This window comes from Chrysemys picta, chromosome 1 (genome assembly GCF_011386835.1).
Source record: "Chrysemys picta bellii isolate R12L10 chromosome 1, ASM1138683v2, whole genome shotgun sequence".
In the NCBI taxonomy this organism is placed as follows: domain Eukaryota; kingdom Metazoa; phylum Chordata; order Testudines; family Emydidae; genus Chrysemys; species Chrysemys picta.
In genome coordinates this window covers 5,855,365-5,873,217 of record NC_088791.1, presented here as the reverse complement: position 1 = coordinate 5,873,217, position 17,853 = coordinate 5,855,365, and the positions used below count along the sequence as shown (strand labels likewise).

The 17,853-nt window shown below is 64.1% G+C and overlaps 3 protein-coding genes across 6 annotated transcripts in view; all 3 read right to left on the bottom strand.

The window, feature by feature from the left end:
* Positions 1–1,070: 1,070 nt before the first annotated feature.
* SPMIP1 (sperm microtubule inner protein 1) lies at positions 1,071–8,403 on the bottom strand. Its single transcript, XM_065551890.1, has 2 exons — positions 2,571–8,403; positions 1,071–1,758 (listed from the first exon to the last, which is right to left on the bottom strand). Exons 1-2 carry the CDS (start codon positions 2,989–2,991, stop codon positions 1,649–1,651), a joined length of 531 nt encoding a protein of 176 aa, XP_065407962.1. The 5' UTR covers positions 2,992–8,403; the 3' UTR covers positions 1,071–1,648.
* A 154-nt stretch (positions 8,404–8,557) lies between these two features.
* ATP6V1F (ATPase H+ transporting V1 subunit F) lies at positions 8,558–9,986 on the bottom strand. The gene is made up of 2 exons (XM_065551898.1): positions 9,760–9,986; positions 8,558–9,255 (listed from the first exon to the last, which is right to left on the bottom strand). The coding sequence occupies exons 1-2, from the start codon at positions 9,915–9,917 to the stop codon at positions 9,054–9,056; spliced, it is 360 nt and encodes a 119-aa protein (XP_065407970.1). The 5' UTR covers positions 9,918–9,986; the 3' UTR covers positions 8,558–9,053.
* A 3,913-nt stretch (positions 9,987–13,899) lies between these two features.
* Positions 13,900–17,853, bottom strand: part of FLNC (filamin C) — a 51,875-nt gene continuing 47,921 nt past the window's right edge. For all 4 annotated transcript variants that reach the window (XM_065551861.1, XM_065551866.1, XM_065551872.1 and 1 more), the window contains 5 exons: positions 17,568–17,700; positions 17,090–17,266; positions 16,404–16,622; positions 15,921–16,130; positions 13,900–15,510 (listed from right to left, as the gene is read on the bottom strand). In XM_065551861.1, coding sequence (XP_065407933.1) covers positions 15,323–15,510; positions 15,921–16,130; positions 16,404–16,622; positions 17,090–17,266; positions 17,568–17,700 — 927 coding nt within the window. In that variant the 3' untranslated portion in view covers positions 13,900–15,322. The remainder of the gene's footprint in view (positions 15,511–15,920; positions 16,131–16,403; positions 16,623–17,089; positions 17,267–17,567; positions 17,701–17,853) is intronic.

Below are 17,853 nucleotides of genomic sequence, written 5' to 3'. Positions count from 1 at the left end.
AAACAGGCAGCCCCCTCCCCTCACTCCCAGCCGGGCATTGGCCAGGGGACCACCAGCGCGCAGTCTGGGATGAAGTGGGGGATTTGCATAGTGTGTTGTATGAATAGTGTGTGCCTCAGTTTCCCCAGTGTGCGGCACCATTACCGAGGTGGTGGGACTCAGGACAGAAATTCTGTAACTTAGCAGCTGACAGCTGGGGCAAGAAGCCAGCTGGCCCAGCGGTGCCCAGGTGACTGGTTTCGCCGGAAAGACAACAAAGGACGGAGGAGGGGAAACTGGGCATGACTGGGGTGGGGGGCAGACTGTTGGCTGCAGGACACTCCGGGTTTGGGACTCGGGGAGAGCCCAGGTCTCTGGTCCCCCTCCAGATGGACTTTGCTGTAACTTCCTGCTTTCTGTGCTAACAAGTTCTGTTCCACGCCGTGTTCCCGACCACTAATAAACCTCCTGTGTCCCACGCTGGCTGGGCGTCACTGCTGGCTGCAGGGGGGGGGTGCAGGGCCCCGTTGGGGGCGGGGGAGGCTGCCCCAGGAGTCCTCACTGTGGGGAGCATGGACAGGGGGGCTGAACGCTCCGAGGTCAGACCCAGGAGGCGCTGTAGCCCAGGGGGCTTGCCCTGGTGAGCGCGCGCCCTGAGGGGTGTCACACTGCCCCATGGTCCTGTCGGGGCCCCCCGAGAGCGGTGCCAGAGCTCCAAGCGCCTGGGGAGTCCAGGGAGCCAGAAACACCCCCCAGCACCTGCTGCAGGCCCCATGGCCAAGCCCCACAGCTGCTGCCCAGCCCCTCCAGGCGTTGACTGAGGTGGGGCAGATCCCACGGCCGGGTGTGTGCAGGGCTGGCCCATCCTTCCCTAGTAACCCCCCGGCTTGGTGCTGTGGGGCTGGCAAGCTCGGACCATGGGGGGGCGCTGTGGGGCTGGTGAGCCCGGACCATGGGGGGCGCTGTGGGGCTGGGGCACAGGGAAGGGGCCATTCCCAGGGGCTGGAGAAAGGGCTCAGGGGTGCTGTGGGGCTCAGGCCCCCTTCCCCCCATGTTCGCTCTCGGGAGGGTCCCCACCAAGAGGGTGAGGGGCTTCAGGTGAGGACAGTGGGCAGAGCCCCAGTGGATGGCGGCACTGGCTGGGCAGGGGAGCCCCCGGCACTGCGGGGGGCCCTGGAGAAGACCCCGCAGAGCTATGCAATGGCTCTGCCCACGTGCAGCCCAGCCTGGCACGGCCTACAATAAAGTCACCCACCGTCCACCTGCCCCCAGCCCTGGGGCTGTTACCATGAAGGACGCGCTGGGCCCTGCTGGCCACCTGTGCCCACCCTGGTGCCCAGCCCGCCCCTCGCCAGGTGCCACTCCCAGAGCCCCGCCCCTGCTCCGAGGGGGCCTGTCAGGCTGGGCAATGGTCAGGCGGGCTTGGGCCCTGCCAGAACCGGGAGCCGGGCCCAGCTGCCTTGGCATGCAAGCAGTGAAAGGGGAGGCCCCCGGGCCCTACGTTTGCTTAGTGCCCGGCCAGGTGGCTGAAGGATGCGCAGAGCCAGCGGGGTCAGCACCAGGCGGTCGTGTTAGGAGAGCCCAGTGCCCCAAGCAGCCGGCGTGGTCCAGGGGTGGGGGGACTGGCCCGGTCCCAGGCCCAGAGCCCCGTGGCGGGGAGCCCGGGCTCTCACATGGCCACGTCGCGTGGGTCCAGCAGCGAGAAGGCCCCGTTCTTGCGGAAGAAGCTCTCGATGCGGCACTTGGGTGACGGGGGCACGTAGACGGTGGTGGCTTTCCCTGGGCAGAGACACAAGGGGGGGCGATGAGCTGTGGGGGGCCTATTAGAACCCCAGACCCCCGCCCCAGAGCTGACTCATTGCCAACCTTCTCCCCTGGCAGCACTGGGCTCCCAATATCTCGCTCCGGGGAGGGGGTCCCCTGACACCCCAGAGCGGTGATGCTGCCCTGCCCAGGTCTCAGCATCCCCACTGCATGCCCAGCGAGCCAGGAGGGGACCCCGGCTTTAACCCCAAGCCCTGGCGCCCTCCTGGGCAGAGCCACTCGCTGGGCTATCAGCTGGCAGCTGGTGCATGCCAGGTCCCCTCAGCACTAGAGCCTCCTGGCCAAGAACTACGGCCCTGCCTCTTGAGCCAGAGGGGAATCTCCATCACATCCCAGCACTATAGGGCCTATGACACACAGCGGAAGAGATCTCACCCCATCCAGCAGAGGGCAGCGCTTCTCCCCCCCCCAGGTGATTGCACTATTAGCACAAACCCACCCTGTGCCAGCCAGGTGCCCCCGCCTGGCGGGGGGAGCTGGGGAACCCCTGACAAACAGAGCCAGCTGCTGCCACAAACGATTTGCAGTATGCAAATGAGCACAGGCCGGTTATGCTGATTGGCCCAGCCTGCTGCGAGGTCACAGCCGGCGTCATGGAGCCGTTCCGGAGGCACTGCCCCTAGGGGAGAGCGCCACCTAGTGGACCCCCCCACCTCTGCCCCCCCCACGCCAGCGCGGCCCAGGGCTATGGGGCGAGCTGGTCCTGTGGGCACAGACTTCAGCCGCGGGCAGAGCTCTGCCCCCCGGTGCCTGCTGCCCCGGCTCACCCATCTGCCAGCCATAGACGAAGTTGGTGGTGACGGGGGTGTAGTACTTCTCCTCGGGCGCGCGGGCCGTGCGGAGGGTCAGGTAGCGCCGCCGGCCCTCGCCGTCCTGGGAGATGCCCTGGTACAGCAGCTGCCGCACCTCCGGCGCCACGGGCATCATCTCCCCCTCCTGGATGCCCCCAGCGGCCCTGGCGGGCTCCTCGGGCGGCTGCTCGGCCTGGGGCACGGGCGCCGGAGACTGGAGGGCGGGCAGCTTGAGCGGCTGCCCGGTGGCCTGCCGCCGCTGGCGCAGCTGCTCCTGCCTGGCCTTGACGGATGCCCCGTAGCGCTGGTGCCAGCGGAAGCGGATCATCAGCTCCTTGAGGTATTCCTCCTTCCAGAAGTCCTGCTGCAGCGTGTCCATGTTCAGCTGGCGCGCCATGGTGGCACCTGCCGGCCGCCCCCGGGTTCCCTGCGCTCAGACACCCCCGCGGCTACCCCCGTCTTCTGCCACGGGCCGGAGTGCTGCGGGGTGCCCCCCTGTGGCCAGGCTGAGCTGCGCCCCAAGGGCCTCCTGCACCAGGTAACCTGTGGGCACAAGTCTGGGGCTTGGGTCCCGTCCCTGCTGCCCTTCCCCGCCCCCAGCCCGGGGCAGCTGGTACCATTGTCAGCTGTGTTGCCATAGCAGCTGCATCACAGAGGCCGGGGGCAAGGGGCTGCCTGGCGCTGACCCGGCTGCCCTGCTCCGGGGCCCCAGCAATGGCTCTAGGGCAGGGATGTCTGAATCTCACCCAGAGCAGCCCCCCAGCGGTGCCCTCCATCCCCACAGCTGCCCGCGGCCCCTGCTGGCCAGCCCAGGGGCCACTGAGGCTGGGCATCGCTGTTCACATGCTGCCTGTCCCTGTGGCACCTCTGCCCCCTCGGTGAGTGGGGGGGGACACCAGCTGCCCCCAGGATCGGATGGGCCAGGGCTGTACTGGTGCTGATGGGAAAGGGGGCGTTGCTCTGGGAGTCACTTCCCCATGATGTTATGAATGTAGTCGTCACAGACTCACAGGTCGTGCCCACTCTTGGCCCCGTGTGGTCCATGGGGGGAGCCCCCTTCAGTGCAACAGCCCTTCTCAGGGGTCCGCTCTGTCCCGGGGTCAGGCCCCTCCACCTCCTGGAGCCGCACCTCTCTGCACCTTAGCACGTCTGTCTCTGCCGTGGGCCCCCTCAGGGAGTCCCCTCGCTCTGTAACCCTGGGGCCTCCACCCCCGAAGGGGTTGATACAACCCTGTTCTCTAGCCCGGAGTGACTCTCAGCCAGCGTAAAACAGGAGGGTTTATTGAGTGTTGAACCCAGCACAGGAAACTCTCCAGCCCTCAGGCCTGGCCTCCGTCAGCCCAGCACATCCCAGTCTCTCTGCATCCAGGTGAGCTCTGCCTGCTCCCCCTCTCCAGCCCAGAGCCCCCCTGCTACTTCTCACAGTAATATAATATCTCATTGAAAGGTGACACAGGGCCAGGAAGAGTTCATTAACTTGATTGTCACTACAAAGGGTTTTTTTTCTCCTGCTGATAGCTCATCTTAATTAATTAGCCTCTTAGAGTTGGTATGGCAACTCCCACCTTTTCATGTTCTCTGTGTGTGTATCTCTCTCCTCACTATATGTTCCATTCAATGCATCCGAAGAAGTGGGCTGTAGTCCACGAGAGCTTATGCTCAAATAAATGTGTTCATCTCTAAGGTGCCACAAGTACTCCTGTTCTTTTTGCGGATACAGACTAACACGGCTGCTAATTACCTCCCAGACTGAGGTGACCCATGGCCAAACTTTAGAGACTGGTTAGGAAGATCTGTAAATGAACAGAGCTTTGAAATGCAGCCTGTAGTGTTAGAGATCAAAGGGTAGATGTTCGCTCAGGGCTTGTGATGTCAGCAAACAAGTCTTGTCTATTGCTATAGCTTTGATTCAAAGATCAAAAAAGGAATATTAACATTTAGGAAGACACTGGAGGGAAACAGTATTACTGTCTATGTGTCTCTTTGAAGCTTGTGGTAACCTGTATCTGAACTGTTTAATGGATAAATTACCCTGTGCTAATTGCCAGGATGTTTGGGAGAAGGAGAGTTAAAGCCTATTGTTTTCTCAGGCCAAGAGGCTGCTGGAAATGTATAAGAACCCTGGGACATGATTCTGCTTCATCTCAGATCTGCTTTGGGTTTCAAGAGGGGGAAACCTTAAGCCATAAGGATTGAGATCCCCAGTCACTGACTGGAGCCACCCTGAATATGGACATTGGACTATAACCTCTGGACTATTTCTAAAAGGACTTTTGGCAACTACAAACTCACCTCTACTATGTATCTGGACCTCAAGAATTGAATTCAAGTCTGTATGTATATTGATCCTTCAACCAACTCTCTCTCTCTCTCTCTTTTCTTTTTTAATACATTTTAGTTTAGTTAATAAGAATTGGCTCTAAGGGTGCATTTTGGGTAAGATCTAAGTTATCATTTGACCTGGGTCTGGGGCTTGGTCCTTTGGGATTGAGAGAACCTTTTTTTTTTTACTGGGGTATTGGTTTTCATAACCATTCATCCCCATAACAAGTGACACTGGTGGGGATCCTGGGAAACTGCAGTGTCTGAGGGAATTGCTTGTGTGACTTGTGGTTAGCCAGTGGGGTGAGACCAAAGTCCTCGATGTTTGGCTGGTTTGGTGCCTTAGAGGTGGAGAACCACCAGCCTGGGGCTGTAACTGACCTGCTCTAAGCAATTTGTCCTGAATTGATACTCTCAGTTGTGTCCCACCGAAGACAGCATCGTTACACCCCCCCTCCCCCCCCCAGCATGGCCTGGTGCAAAGCCCAGCCCCTTCCTAGGAGAGGGCTCGGAGGCGGGAGGGGTCTACAAGCCCCAATGGATTAAACCTGGGCCTGTACTTGTGGCTGCTAGAATACTGCCCCCCTCCCCGCGAAGGACTTGCAGAGGGATCCAGGGCAAATGGCACCGGCCAGCAGATGCCAGCCCGAGGGGGCAGGTGCTGTGCCTGGGGTGGGCGCTAGCAGCCAGGACTCCTGGGTTCCCAGCTCTGCCACAGACTGACCTTGGGCAGGTTACTGCCTGGCTGGAGAGTGGGTGGGTCAGTGCCTGGCTGCAGGTATTTGGGGCCGGGATCCAAGGCTCTGCTGGGGGCAGCTTGAGGCTGTACGGAGGGCAGGGGCAGATCAGGGACAGGTAGGAAGCTTAGGCCAGCCCTCAGGGGGAGCAGCACGGTGGGGGGTGCAGTCAGAAATCAGGGTGACAGCAGCTGGCTGGGGGGACTTTTGCCCCACAGGGAGGGGGTCCCCACAGCCCCAGGGAGGGGAGCGACTAACCCACAGTCACCCACCTGGGCTGCCCTCCAGGCTCAGACTGGGCAAAGCCCCCAGCCTGCATGCCCCACCCGATGGGCAGTGAACCAGGGGGGCGGCTGGGGGCCAGAGCACAGACAGGCCCCCCAGGGCTCACGGGAGGGGAGCAGCACATGCCGCATGCCCCAGGCTGGCACCTAGGGGCTGGGGAAGGCTGTGCTGACAAACTGTGGGAGGGGGCTGCCGGCACCAGGCTGTTGGACCTAGAGCCTGGCTGGTAGGTGTGACGAAGTGGGACTGTTCTTAATGTTTCCTCTGAATACTGTGTGGGTGCCTCCGTTTCCCCTATGCAGTTCTTAAGTCTCTAGGTGGTGGGGAAAGGCCAGTGCACATAAATCCCTGACACTCTGTCTCCCTGGCAACAAATGGCCAGGGCCCCTTCCCCCCTGCAAGGAAATAGCTAAAGGTGAACAAAGAACAGGTGACCTCCTGGCCCAGGAAAGAGACAAAGCCGGAAGGAGGGGCTGGAGAGTTGGAGCTACCTGGGGACTAGGAGTGAGGGCAGACGTGGGTGTCTGGCTCTCTGAACCCCATAATGGACCCGGCCGAGGGGTCCCATTCGCCGCTGTACCTACAAGCTCTGTTTTAGACCTTGTTCCTGTCGTCTAATAAACCTCTGTTTTACTGGCTGGCCGAGAGTCACATCTGACTGCGAAGTGGGGGTGCAGAACCCTTTGGCTTGCCGGGGACCCTGCCTGGGCGGACTCACTGTGGGAAGCGCACGGAGGGGCATATGCTGAATGCTCCCAGGAGAGACCCAGGAGGTGAAGCTGTGAGCTTGTCCTGAAGACAGTCTGCTCCAAGGGAGAGGAGGCTCCCCAAAGTCCTGACTGGCTTGGTGGGGAGCAGTTCCAGAGCATCGCCCGGGGACTCCGTGACAGTAGGCAATGCCCCAGGGCAGAGCATGCCCCCTAGAGAGCACCTGGGCTCCTCCGGCCTGCCCAGGGAGCAGGGGGGCCCTGGAGGGGGCAGGCTGCGAGGCTCCCCTAGCAGCACCCGCCTGAGGGCAGACCCAGAGACCCCCTGTGATCAGCTCGCCTGAGCCCAGCTCCCAGCCCCGCCCCACGCGCGTTCCTAAGGCAGCCCCGCTCGCTGTATAAGCCATGCCTCCCCCCGCGCTGTGCCAATGGTTAATTCATCGGCACTGAGCCGCTCCCCGGCCACGCTGGCCCCAGCTCAGGGGCCTGCTGGCTCATCTGCCAGGCAGCTCTAGCACCCCCCTGCCACGCGGCACCACGTAACACGGCTTGTGGAAGCTCCTGGCCGGCTCGCAGCACCACGGGCACAGTGGGCTGGCTAACAAGCCCCAGGACCTCCCCCACTCGCCCTCCGCTCCGCAGCAGCAGACAGCCGGCCCACGTGGCTCAGCACATCCACCGCCCCAGCCCTGCCGGCAACAGCAGGGGCCCACTGGGTCTGTCCCGCTCTGTGCTGGGGCCAGAGCCAGAGCTGCCAGCAGGCAGGAGGGCAGGCTCAGACCCAGGCTGGGACCGGCCCCGGCTGGCTGGAGCTGTCCCAGGCGGGCAGGGAGCTGGCACAGGGCGGCTCCTCCACTCAGGGCTCTGCCCAGCATTGCAGCCAGCTGGGACACGGCAAAACTGAACCCCGGAGGCAGGAAGCAGCCAGCGCAGGGAGCGGAGCAGCCAGCAGCTTCCCTGGGCCCGAGGGAGAGGGAGGGAGAGCCCAGGAAGGAGATAGTAGCACCCGTATTCAGTCCCCCTCGCCGTGTTTAGGAGCAGGAGATTCACCAGCCACTGGAGCTCCCCAGCCAGCACCTGCCTTCCTGGACTCAGCGCTGGCAGCCTGGACGGGCAGAGGGCACCACACGCTGGTCAGCTACGGGGGCCGCAGCCCGTTTCTCTGGGGCCATGGCAGCCTGAGCGGGGGAGCGCCACGCGCAGCAGGCACCGAGCGCGCCCGCTGTCAGCAGGGGGCAGGTCGCTGCACATCCCTCCGGCGGCCTAGGTCAGGCCCACGAGCCAGGCTGGCCTGGATGCCGCGGGCCTAGGTCAGGGCCACCAGGCCTGGGGCTGGTCCTGAGGACGAGACAGCTGCTGGCTCCTCAGAGCCGCCTGCGGATGAGTCACAGGCACTTCCCCTTTCGGGATCACGGGACGGGCTCAGAAGCAGCCCCCCTGGCCAGGGCCAAGCCAGGGCCTGCCCAGAGAGGAGGTTTACTGGCAGAGAGTCACTGGGAGCAAAGGCTGGTGCCTGTTGAGAGCCGGCAGCCTCGTCGCCACCCCGGCCAAGGGCAGGTGCACACAGAAGAAGGGGCAGGTGGGTGGGTGGGAGAAGAGAAGGTCAGGATTGCACCCCCCCCCCCCCCCATCGCTGAGTGACCGGTGTGACCAGTGAGCTCCCAGCAGGCAGGAGAGCACCAGTGCAGGGCCAGGGCGCTGGGCTGGGACCGGCCCCGGCTGGCTGGAGCTGGAGCTGGCCCGGACAGGCAGGGAGCCCAGCACACAGCAGCTCCTCTGCCTGGCTTGGTTGTAACTCCTTGCCCTCCAGCCGCGCCCCCTCCCTGCTGGCTCTCTGCCCACACAGGGGCTTTGGGGCACAGCACGCCTCGGGAGGGTGTCTGCCCCCAGCACAGAGCACAGGAATCGGGCGGGGGGTGGGACTACTCTGATTTAATGTAACAGCTCAACCGTCACAGGAACATAGACAAGGTGGATCCGGCAGCACACGGAGGGCGGGGGGAGCCAGGGCCCTGGGAAACAAGAGGGGTGTGGCCGAGCAAGGGGCATGGGCCAGCTCTGGCACCCTCCTTACCACTGCACCCCCCCATGCCAACTGGCATGCAGCCCCTGCCCCCCAGCACACAGGGGTTTGGGGGCAGCCGGTGGGAGGCCCCTGCAGCCCCAGAGGGGGTCAGAGGGGCAGGGTGGGGAGGAGGAGGAGCGCCGCATAGGCCCAACACGAGCCCCCGGGGAGCCAGTCTGGGCCCGGATGCCCCGGCACAGGGGGCTGCCGCAGTTCACCCCAGAGGGGGTGGGTGGAAGATGCTTTTCATCGCCCCGAAGGACTGCAGGAGCAGCCGCTCCCCCGGGGCGACCAGGCCGAGGAGGGAGGGAGCCGGCATGGGCGGTGCCAGACAGCGCGGCCCCTAGCGCAGGTCCTCGGCGGTGAACATGCCCCGGGCGCGGCGCAGGATGGAGTCCTTGGTGGCGTCGTAGGGGTGCTCCTTGGAGGGGATCTCCAGCACGGCGGGCAGCGAGCGGGTGTGCCCGTCCAGCACGTGCCGGATCAGCTCCGCGATGAACTGGTTGATCAGGATGATGCCGATGTCCTCACGGGCCAGGAAGCTCCTGCGGGGGGGGGGGGGGGGGGGAGGCAGGGATGGGTGGGGGAGCCTGCACTAGGGGAACAGACACCCCTGAGCCAGCACCTGCCCCCCCCCAAGCCAGGACCTGCCCCCCCCATCCTCCCAGAGCCATCAACTACCCCCCCAAGCCAGCACCTGCCCCCCCCCATTCTCCCGGAGCCAGCACCTGCCCCCCCCCCCCCCCATTCTCCCGGAGCCAGCACCTGCCCCCCCCCCCCCATTCTCCCGGAGCCAGCACCTGCGCCCTCCACTGGCTAGGCAGAGCCGGACTCCTGGGTCCCCCGCAGCTCCAGGCTCAGCTCTCTCCTCCCCCTCCCCCGCCCCCGCGCGCCCCGGTGGTCTCGCCCGGCTACTCCCCGCGCGCCCCGGTGGTCTCGCCCGGCTGCCCCCCGCGCGCCCCGGTGGTCTCGCCCGGCTGCCCCCCCGCGCGCCCCGGTGGTCTCGCCCGGCTGCCCCCCCGCGCGCCCCGGTGGTCTCGCCCGCGCACCGGAAGGTCTCCTCGATCTCGGTCAGGCTCGTGTCCTTCTCCACCACCAGGAAGTTGGGCTTGCGGTGCTTGTTGAGCTCGCCCACCCCGCCCAGCAGGAAGCCCGTCACCGTGTCCTCGTCCCCCAGCACCGCGATCAGCTTCCCCCGCCCGGCCATGGCTCCAATCCACTGCCGTCTGCCGTCCGCCGCTTATACCCTCGGCGCATGCGCGGCCTGCCCCTGCAGCACCCGTCTGCGCCTGCGCTGCTGGCTTCCCTCCCCGACCATTCTGAGCATGCGCATCTCGCACCGACCGCTCGGAGCCCGGCGGAGCGCTTCTACGCATGCGCCGGGGTGCTGATGGCTCGCTGGCCCCTGTGTCTATGCTCTGTGCCCCCCCCCCAGAAGAACCCAGGAGTCCTGCCCCCCCGCTTTCATCCCCCAGACCCTGTAACGAATTGGGGATTATTTGTAGTATTTCTTATGAAGCCTGGCCGTGCCTCAGTTTCCCTGGGTGCTGCGTTGTTCCCAGCGGGGGAAGGGTCGGGCCGACACCCCAGGGTGGCCCCAGCTGGCTGGGTGCTGTGCCCTGGACATGGCCCCCAGGCATTTAGTGCCCCACGGAGCTCAACCCCCTGCCTGGCCGCAGGGCCGGAGCTGCAGGAACACAGGACTCGGGGGGGGGAGGGGGGATTCGGACCATGGAGGTCAGACGGACGGACAGACGGAGCCTGAGCCCAGGGCTCCCTGCGGCCTGGCTGGGCTCTGAGCTGCCATGAGGCCTCCTAGGCCGGGCGCCAGCTACCGACTAAACCTGTCTCTGCTGCCAGCCGGGGCAGCGGCACCGCAGATGCTGGGCGCAATGCGTGGTCCCCAGAGGCGCACGGCTCCCGCGTGGGTGGGACTCACGGAGCAGACCCAGCTCAGGGCGCAATGAGACTGCGGGGATTAGCCTGGAGGCCGAGCGAACTCCCTTGGGGGTCTGCCCCACTGAAGGGCCCCCTCTCAGAGACTGAGCCAAAACTGGGGACATAGCACTGACCATGTGGGTCCACGACAGACCCCACTCCCCTTCCGAACCAGGACTAGAACCCAGGAGTCATAGAATCATAGAATATCAGGGTTGGAAGAGACCTCAGGAGGTATCTAGTCCACCCCCTGCTCAAAGCAGGACCAGTCCCCAACTAAATCATCCCAGCCAGGGCTTTGTCAAGCCGGGCCTTAAAAACCTCTAAGGATGGAGATTCCACCACCTCCCTAGGTAACGCATTCCAGTGCTTCACCACCCTCCTGGTGAAATAGTGTTTCCTAATATCCAACTGTCACGGAGTGTGGGGAGACACCAGGCCCTGCACCCCCGGCTTCCTGCAATTCACCATGACTCTCAGCCAGCCAGTAAAGCAGAAGGTTTATTTAGACGACAGGAGCACAGTCCAAGATAGGTCTTGCAGGCACAGACAACAGGACCCCCCCCCCCCAAATAGGTGCAGCTTGGGGTCCCAGGGCACCATAGCCCCCTTGGGAGGTCAGAGTCCTGTCTGCCTCCCAGCCATTCCACCAGCCAGCTCTGCCACTCGCTCTCCCTTTGTTCAGTTTCCCGGGCAAAGGTGTCACCTAGCCTCTAACCCCTTCCTGGGTTCTCATGTTACATGCTCAGGTATTCTCCCTCACGGCCAGTCTCCCATCCCCCCATGCAGACCATCCTAGCCACACTCCCCTGCCTTCCCAGCCAACACTCCCCACTCAAAGACCACATTAAGAACAGTCCCAGTTCCTCACACCAACCTAGACCTCCCCCACTGCAACTTGAGAACATTACTCCTTGTTCTGTCATCTGCCACCACTGAGAACAGCCGAGCTCCATCCTCTTTGGAACCCCCTTTCAGGTAGTTGAAAGCAGCTATCAAATCCCCCCTCACTCTTCTCTTCTGCAGACTAAACAAGCCCAGTTCCCTCAGCCTCTCCTCATAAGCCATGAGCTCCAGCCCCCTAATCATTTTCGTTGCCCTCCGTTGGACTCTCTCCAATTTGTCCACATCCTTTCTGTAGTGGGGCCCCAAATCTGGACGCAATACTCCAGGTGTGGCCTCACCAATGCCGAATAGAGGGGAACGATCATGTCCCTCGATCTGCTGGCAATGCCCCTACTTATACAGCCCAAAATGCCGTTAGCCTTCTTGGCAACAAGAGCACACTGTTGCCTCATATTCAGCTTCTCGACCACTGTAACCCCTAGGTCCTTTTCTGCAGAACTGCTGCCTAGCCATTCGGTTCCCAGCCTGTAGCGTTGCATGGGATTCTTCTGTCCTAAGTGCACGACTCTGCATTTGTCCTTGCTGAATCTCATCAGATTTCTTTTGGCCCAATCCTCCAATTTGTCTAGATCACTCTGGCCCCTATCCCTACCCTCCAGCATATCTACCTCTCTCCCATCTTAGTGTCATCTGCAAACTTGCTGAGGGTGCAATCTATCCCATCATCCCGATCATTAATGAAGATGTTGAACAAAACCGGCCCCAGAGCACTCCGCTTGATACCGGCTGCCAACTATACGTGGAGCCATTGATCACTACCCGTTGAGCCCAACATCTAACCAGCTTTCTATCCACCTTATAGTCCATTCATCAGCCCATACTTCTTTAACTTGCTGGCAAGAATACTGTGGGAGACCGTATCAAAAGCTTTGCTAAAGTTAAGATAAATCACATCCACCACTTTCTCCATATCCACAGACCTAGTTATCTCCTCATAGAAGGCAATCAGGTTAGTCAGGCATGACTTGCCCTTGGTGAATCCATGTTGACTGTTCCTGATCACCTTCCTCTCCTCTAAGTGCTTCAGAATTGATTCCTTGAGGACCTGCTCCATGATTTTTCCAGGGACTGAGGTGAGGCTGACTGGCCTGTAGTTCCCCGGATCCTCCTTCTTCTCTTTTTTTAAAGAGGGGAACTATATTTGCCAATCCTGGCAAACGTCCTGGGAGTCCTGGCTCCCAACCCCACCCCACCCCACACGCTCTAACCACTAGACCCCACTCCCCTTCCAGAGCCAGGGATAGAACCCAGGAGTCCTGGCTCCTAGCCCCCTGCTCTAACCCCTCCCCTCCCAGAACTTGGCTAGGGCCAGGCCCACGTGTGCCATGGGGCATGGGGTGTTGATGTGTTGGTGCTCAGCTGCCCTGGGAGACGTTTGCAGTGCCTCCTTTGTTCAGTGCCGAGCCAGGGCCTGGTTCTGGGCCCCGCCGCGGCATTCTGTTCTGGGCGACCTGGCTGGCAAACCCCCGGGGAGAGCGCTGCCCGGGAGCCTGGCGCACCCGCTCTGCTCAGGGTGGCAGCGACACCTGGCAGCACGTGGAGTGGGAGGCGGAAACGCTGGGCCCCACCCTGGCAGACGGGGAGACGCAGTGATGCCATCACGCTACAGAGCCACCTGCCAGCAGGCCAGGGCTGGCCCAGGGAGCCAGCTCAACCCCCACCCGCTGTGTGTGACCCCAGCCTGGGGGGGGGGGGGGTCAGAGGTGCCTGGCTCTGACCAGCTGGACCACACGGTACCAAACTGTGCCAGCCACGAGGCAACCAGCCTGGGTTCTCCCCAGCTCTGGCTCCATCGGGCAGGGACCCAGCTAATCCAGAGTAGTCCAGCCCGTTATTTGGGTTCTGGCGAGCCTGGTCCTGTGTTTAGGGCCCACAGCCAGCCCCCACAGTAGGGGGCACCATGGGGGTCGGCTGCTGGCCCCTCTAGGGGGATCCACCCCCAGGAGCAGGACACCACTTTTCTCAACCAGCTCTAACTGGGATCCCCGGGCAAGGCCCGGCTGGCTGCCCCATCCTTGGGGGGCGCAGTGCAGCTGGCAGCAGGTGGCCAGGTCAGCCCCACTCATGGAGAATCGAGGGGGGGACGCAGGGAAGAGAGGGGCTGCACCAGCCGAAGGCTAACGTTACACAGGAGGGGGGCCAGCCGCTCCACCTGCCCCTCAGCTCCCTGAGCTCAGTGGGTGCCAGAGCACTGGGGGGCTCTGCTGGGTGGGGCCAGGAATACCTGGCACTGGGAGCAACATCCCCAGACCACAGAGGCAGCCCTGGTGCTGGAGAGCGGCCGGGGCAGGGGCCTTTCCGTCGCCCCATTGCGGCGCAGGACACACAGACAGCAGCCCGGAGCATCTTAGCAAGTCACTTTATTTCCCTGGCAGGGTGGCCGGCCACGGCGCTCGGCAGAGAAACGGGCCGGGAGTGCCAGGGGCTCCCCTCGCCCCTACAGACCCGGGGACACCCGCAGACCGCACACCAGGGGCCGGGCACCTGGGGGAAGGGGGATTTTAGGGGGTGTGTTTTTCAAAAAGCATCAGGAGTCAGACACTGAGCAGCTCAGGGAGGCAGTGGGCAGCGCCGGAGGCCAAGGAGGGGCAGAAGGGCGCAGTGGGCATTGGCCAAGGGCAGGGGCTGAGCAGACACCTACCAGGCCCCCAGCACCCTTGGGAGCTCCCCCCTTCCCTAGGGCTTGGCTCTCTGGGCTGTGTGTGTGGGGGGGCAGTGGGCTCCGGCCCGGGGGGTGGCGGGCATCACCGCCCACTTGGTTTTCCCCTCCCTAGTGCCGGCTCCACAGCCTGCTGCCCTGGGCTCTCCGAGCAGCCCCCAGACCCTTCCTGTGGGGCAGGGCCCCCTCACCTGGGCTGAGCTGGTATGTCCTGTGGGGGCACCCCCCTGTCCAGCCCCTCCCGGGCCCCTCCCTCAGTCCTCAGGGCTGGGCTGCTCGCTCAGAGCGGGGAGAGAAGCCCTGGGGTGCACGCCGACCCCCCCCCCCACGGCAGCAGCTCGCCCCTCGCCTGCCTACAACCAGGGGCCCCAACCTGGGAAAGCGGCTTCCTGCCCCTGCCATGTCCCCCAGGGGGCGACACACAGGGGCCCCTTTCCTGCTCATACCTAGCCCGTCTCCAACCTCATTTGCCCTCTGTCATGCCCTTCGCCCTGGGCCATGCCCTCTGCCAGTCTGTGCCCAACCATCCCTCCACCCATCTACATCCCCAGCTATGCCCTCTGCCACTCTGTGCCCAACCATGCCCTGTGCCCCATATGTGCCAGGTCTGCACCCCAGCCATGCCCTCCACCCCTTTTGCACCCTAGCCAAGCCCACCTGTGCCTGGTGTGCATGCTGGCCATGCCCTCTGCCCCTCCAGCTAGGCTAGTACTGGAGGAAAGCGAGAGAGGAAGTGATGAAAAACTGCTATAAAAAGTTCCTCTCTTCCTTTCACCCAGCCCAGTGCCCCCATCACGGTCCCGCAGAGGAGCATTGTGGGTAGCAGGCGGGCACCCCCGCGGACGAGCACTGTGGGTAGCTGGTGGGCGCTCCCGCAGGGGAGCATTGTGGGTAGCTGGCGGGCACTGTTTGGCAAGAACAGTCCTTGGTGCAGGGCAAGACAGTGGAGTCCATGGCTGATAGCTCTTCACCCGCGGGTGGGACGGAGTTCGGGGGGCACGGGCCTGGGGGTGGAAGCGCGCACGCGTATGTGTGTGTGAGGAGGGGAAGGGGGTGGGCGCCTCACCGTGCCCGGGGGAGGCGCCGCAGCTCTGGGCGCTGGCTCCTGGCTATGGCACGGTGACCTGGTAGGGGCTGCCTGGCACGCCCTCGTCGCCCCATTTGAGGATGAGGACGTAGTCTCCCTTCTCCTTGACAGTGTAGGTGACGTTGTAGACTCGGTTGCCCACGTGCTTGACGTACACCTCCTCGCAGGGCGTCTTGGGGCCGTGCACGCCCACCATCAGCATGTTGGTGCCTGCGGGGGGCAGAGAACGCGGCGGGGGGTGAGGAGGAGACAGCGTCCCGGGGGGGGGGCCCAGGGGTGCAGCTTGGGCCAGGTCCCTGCAGGGCACAGTGCCCCCAGCACCAGAAACCCCATGGAAACTGGGGAACCGGTGCTCCCCCGCTATGCCCTCCGCCCCGCTCTCAGGGGCTCACCCTGACCCCCGGCAGTGCTGAAGGAGACCTGGTTCTGAGTTAACTCCTGCGCCCCACGTTAGCGCCCCGCCCCCAGCCACGTGACCCACCAATCCCGTCCCCTGCTGGACAGGCTCTTCCCATCCCCGTTAAGCCCCACCCCTCCCCACCAGGTCCACCCCTTGTGGCCGGAACCCGCCCTTCCCACTAGACCCCGCCCCTTGAGGTCAGGCCCCGCCCCTCCCATACCAGCCTTGCTGCAATCCACGGTAAAGGTGTTCTTCTGGCCCACGAAGGCCTTGGTGAGCCCGGGCCCCCGGGCCACCACCTTGCTGGCGTCGGAGGAGAACTTGGGCATGGAGCTGAAGCTGCTGCCCACAGAGGACGAGGACTTGGTGACTGTCTCCACCAGGACGGTGGAGGTCTCATGGAGGCTGTGGCCGCCGGAGAGACGTGGCCCTGGAGAGGGGCAAGGGGACATGTAATCAACCACCCCCGCACACACGGTGACCCCCTTCTGGCCCGTAGCCTCCAGCCAGCCAGCCCCTGGTGCCTGAATCCCACACCCGCTTCTCACAAGAGGCCTTGGGGGGCTGCCCCCAGCCTGGACAGGATCCTCCCCTGCCCCCCAGCCACTGGCATGGCTGGGACCCTGCCCCCGCACCATGCTTGGCCAAGCTCTGCCCCTCTCCCCGTGCGTGGCCAGGCTCCGCCCCTCCCATGTGGCCGTACCTGTGACCTTGGCTTTGAAGGGGCTGCCCACGATGTGCTGGGGGCCGCCATACTTGATGGAGATGAGGTAGTTGCCGGGCGCCATGGGCGTGTAGGTGACCCTGTGGCCCTCGGGGCACTCTTGGCAGTCCAGCTTCACCTTGGAGGGGCCGTCGATGGTGACAGCCAGAGCGCCCGAGCCAGCGTTCACCGTGTTGACGAAGAACTCCGAGGACACGCCTGGGGCGGGATGGGGGTTAGCGGGCAGCAGGGGCAGGGCCTGCCGGACCCAGCCCCTGGACCCCAGGAGTAGGGACCCTCCACAACGGGCACCAGGGGGCTGCAGCGCCAGAGGCTAAGCAGAGCCGGGGATAGCGAGGGCCATGGGACCACGGGTACCCACAAGGGGGAGAGGCCAACCTCCGAGGGTTACACCTCTGGGTGTCGGGAGAGAGACGGGCACAGCCCGCCAAGAGCCACCGCATGGGGGGCGGCCCAGAGCCAAGCGTCCCCTTCCCCGACCCACTGGATCTCCTTGGTGGACTCCCATCCAAGTGCTGGCGCTGCCCGGCTCGGGGACCAGCTCCGGCGCCTGGATCCCCTCCCACGTCCCAGGACATGGCACAAGGGCACCAGCCAGGGCCGCGCCCTGCCCCCCTGCAGAGAGCAGCCAGGCATGGGGTTGGGAGGGGGCCATGCGCCCCTACCTGTGATGCCGCCCTCCAGGCCCGGGCCGTACGCCGAGACGAGGCCCGGGTCCCCAGCCTGGCTCTGCTCCCCCACGCGGATCTTGAAGGGGCTGCCCGGGATGTGGCGCCCGTTGAACTTGACGTCGATGGAGTGCACGCCGTTCTCGCGCGGGATGAACCGGATGGTGGATTTATCTGCGGGGAGAGCAGGGCTTAGAGAGCTCAGCCTGGCCCCTTGCCGGCGCCCGCCCAGCCCACCCGAGGCTCAGGGGCTCTGAGAAACCCGCCCGGCCTGGCACAGGCCGCTCGCTCTGACCCTGAAGGCACCACCCTCAGGCCAGTTACCGGCTCTGCATCTCCTGAGTCTCCAGGCCCCGTGGGGCAAAACCACTCCCGGGCTGGAGCCTGGGTGCAATCACCCATCCGGCCAGCCCCGGGCACCTCCCCCTGCCCATGGCCAGACCCTCGCGCCTGCTCTGAGCCCGGGCGTCCTCACCGCTGTCCAGCTCCGAGATGTAGCACTCCTCCACCATGCCCGAGGGCGTGTGCACCTTGGCGTCGATCACACCCCGCGCCCCGTTGAGCTGCACCGCGAAGGACGCTGGCTGGTTGACCTTTAACCCCGTCTCCTGCGATGGCAAAGCGGGGTGAAGCCAAGGCCCGGGCGGCGGCCAGCGGAGCCTTGGGTTAACCCAGGTTGGGACCATCACCCCCCAGCACAGAGGGGGACGGGGGAGACCCGCACCAGTGGTCACGTCAAAGCCCTGCACCCTGCTAGATCC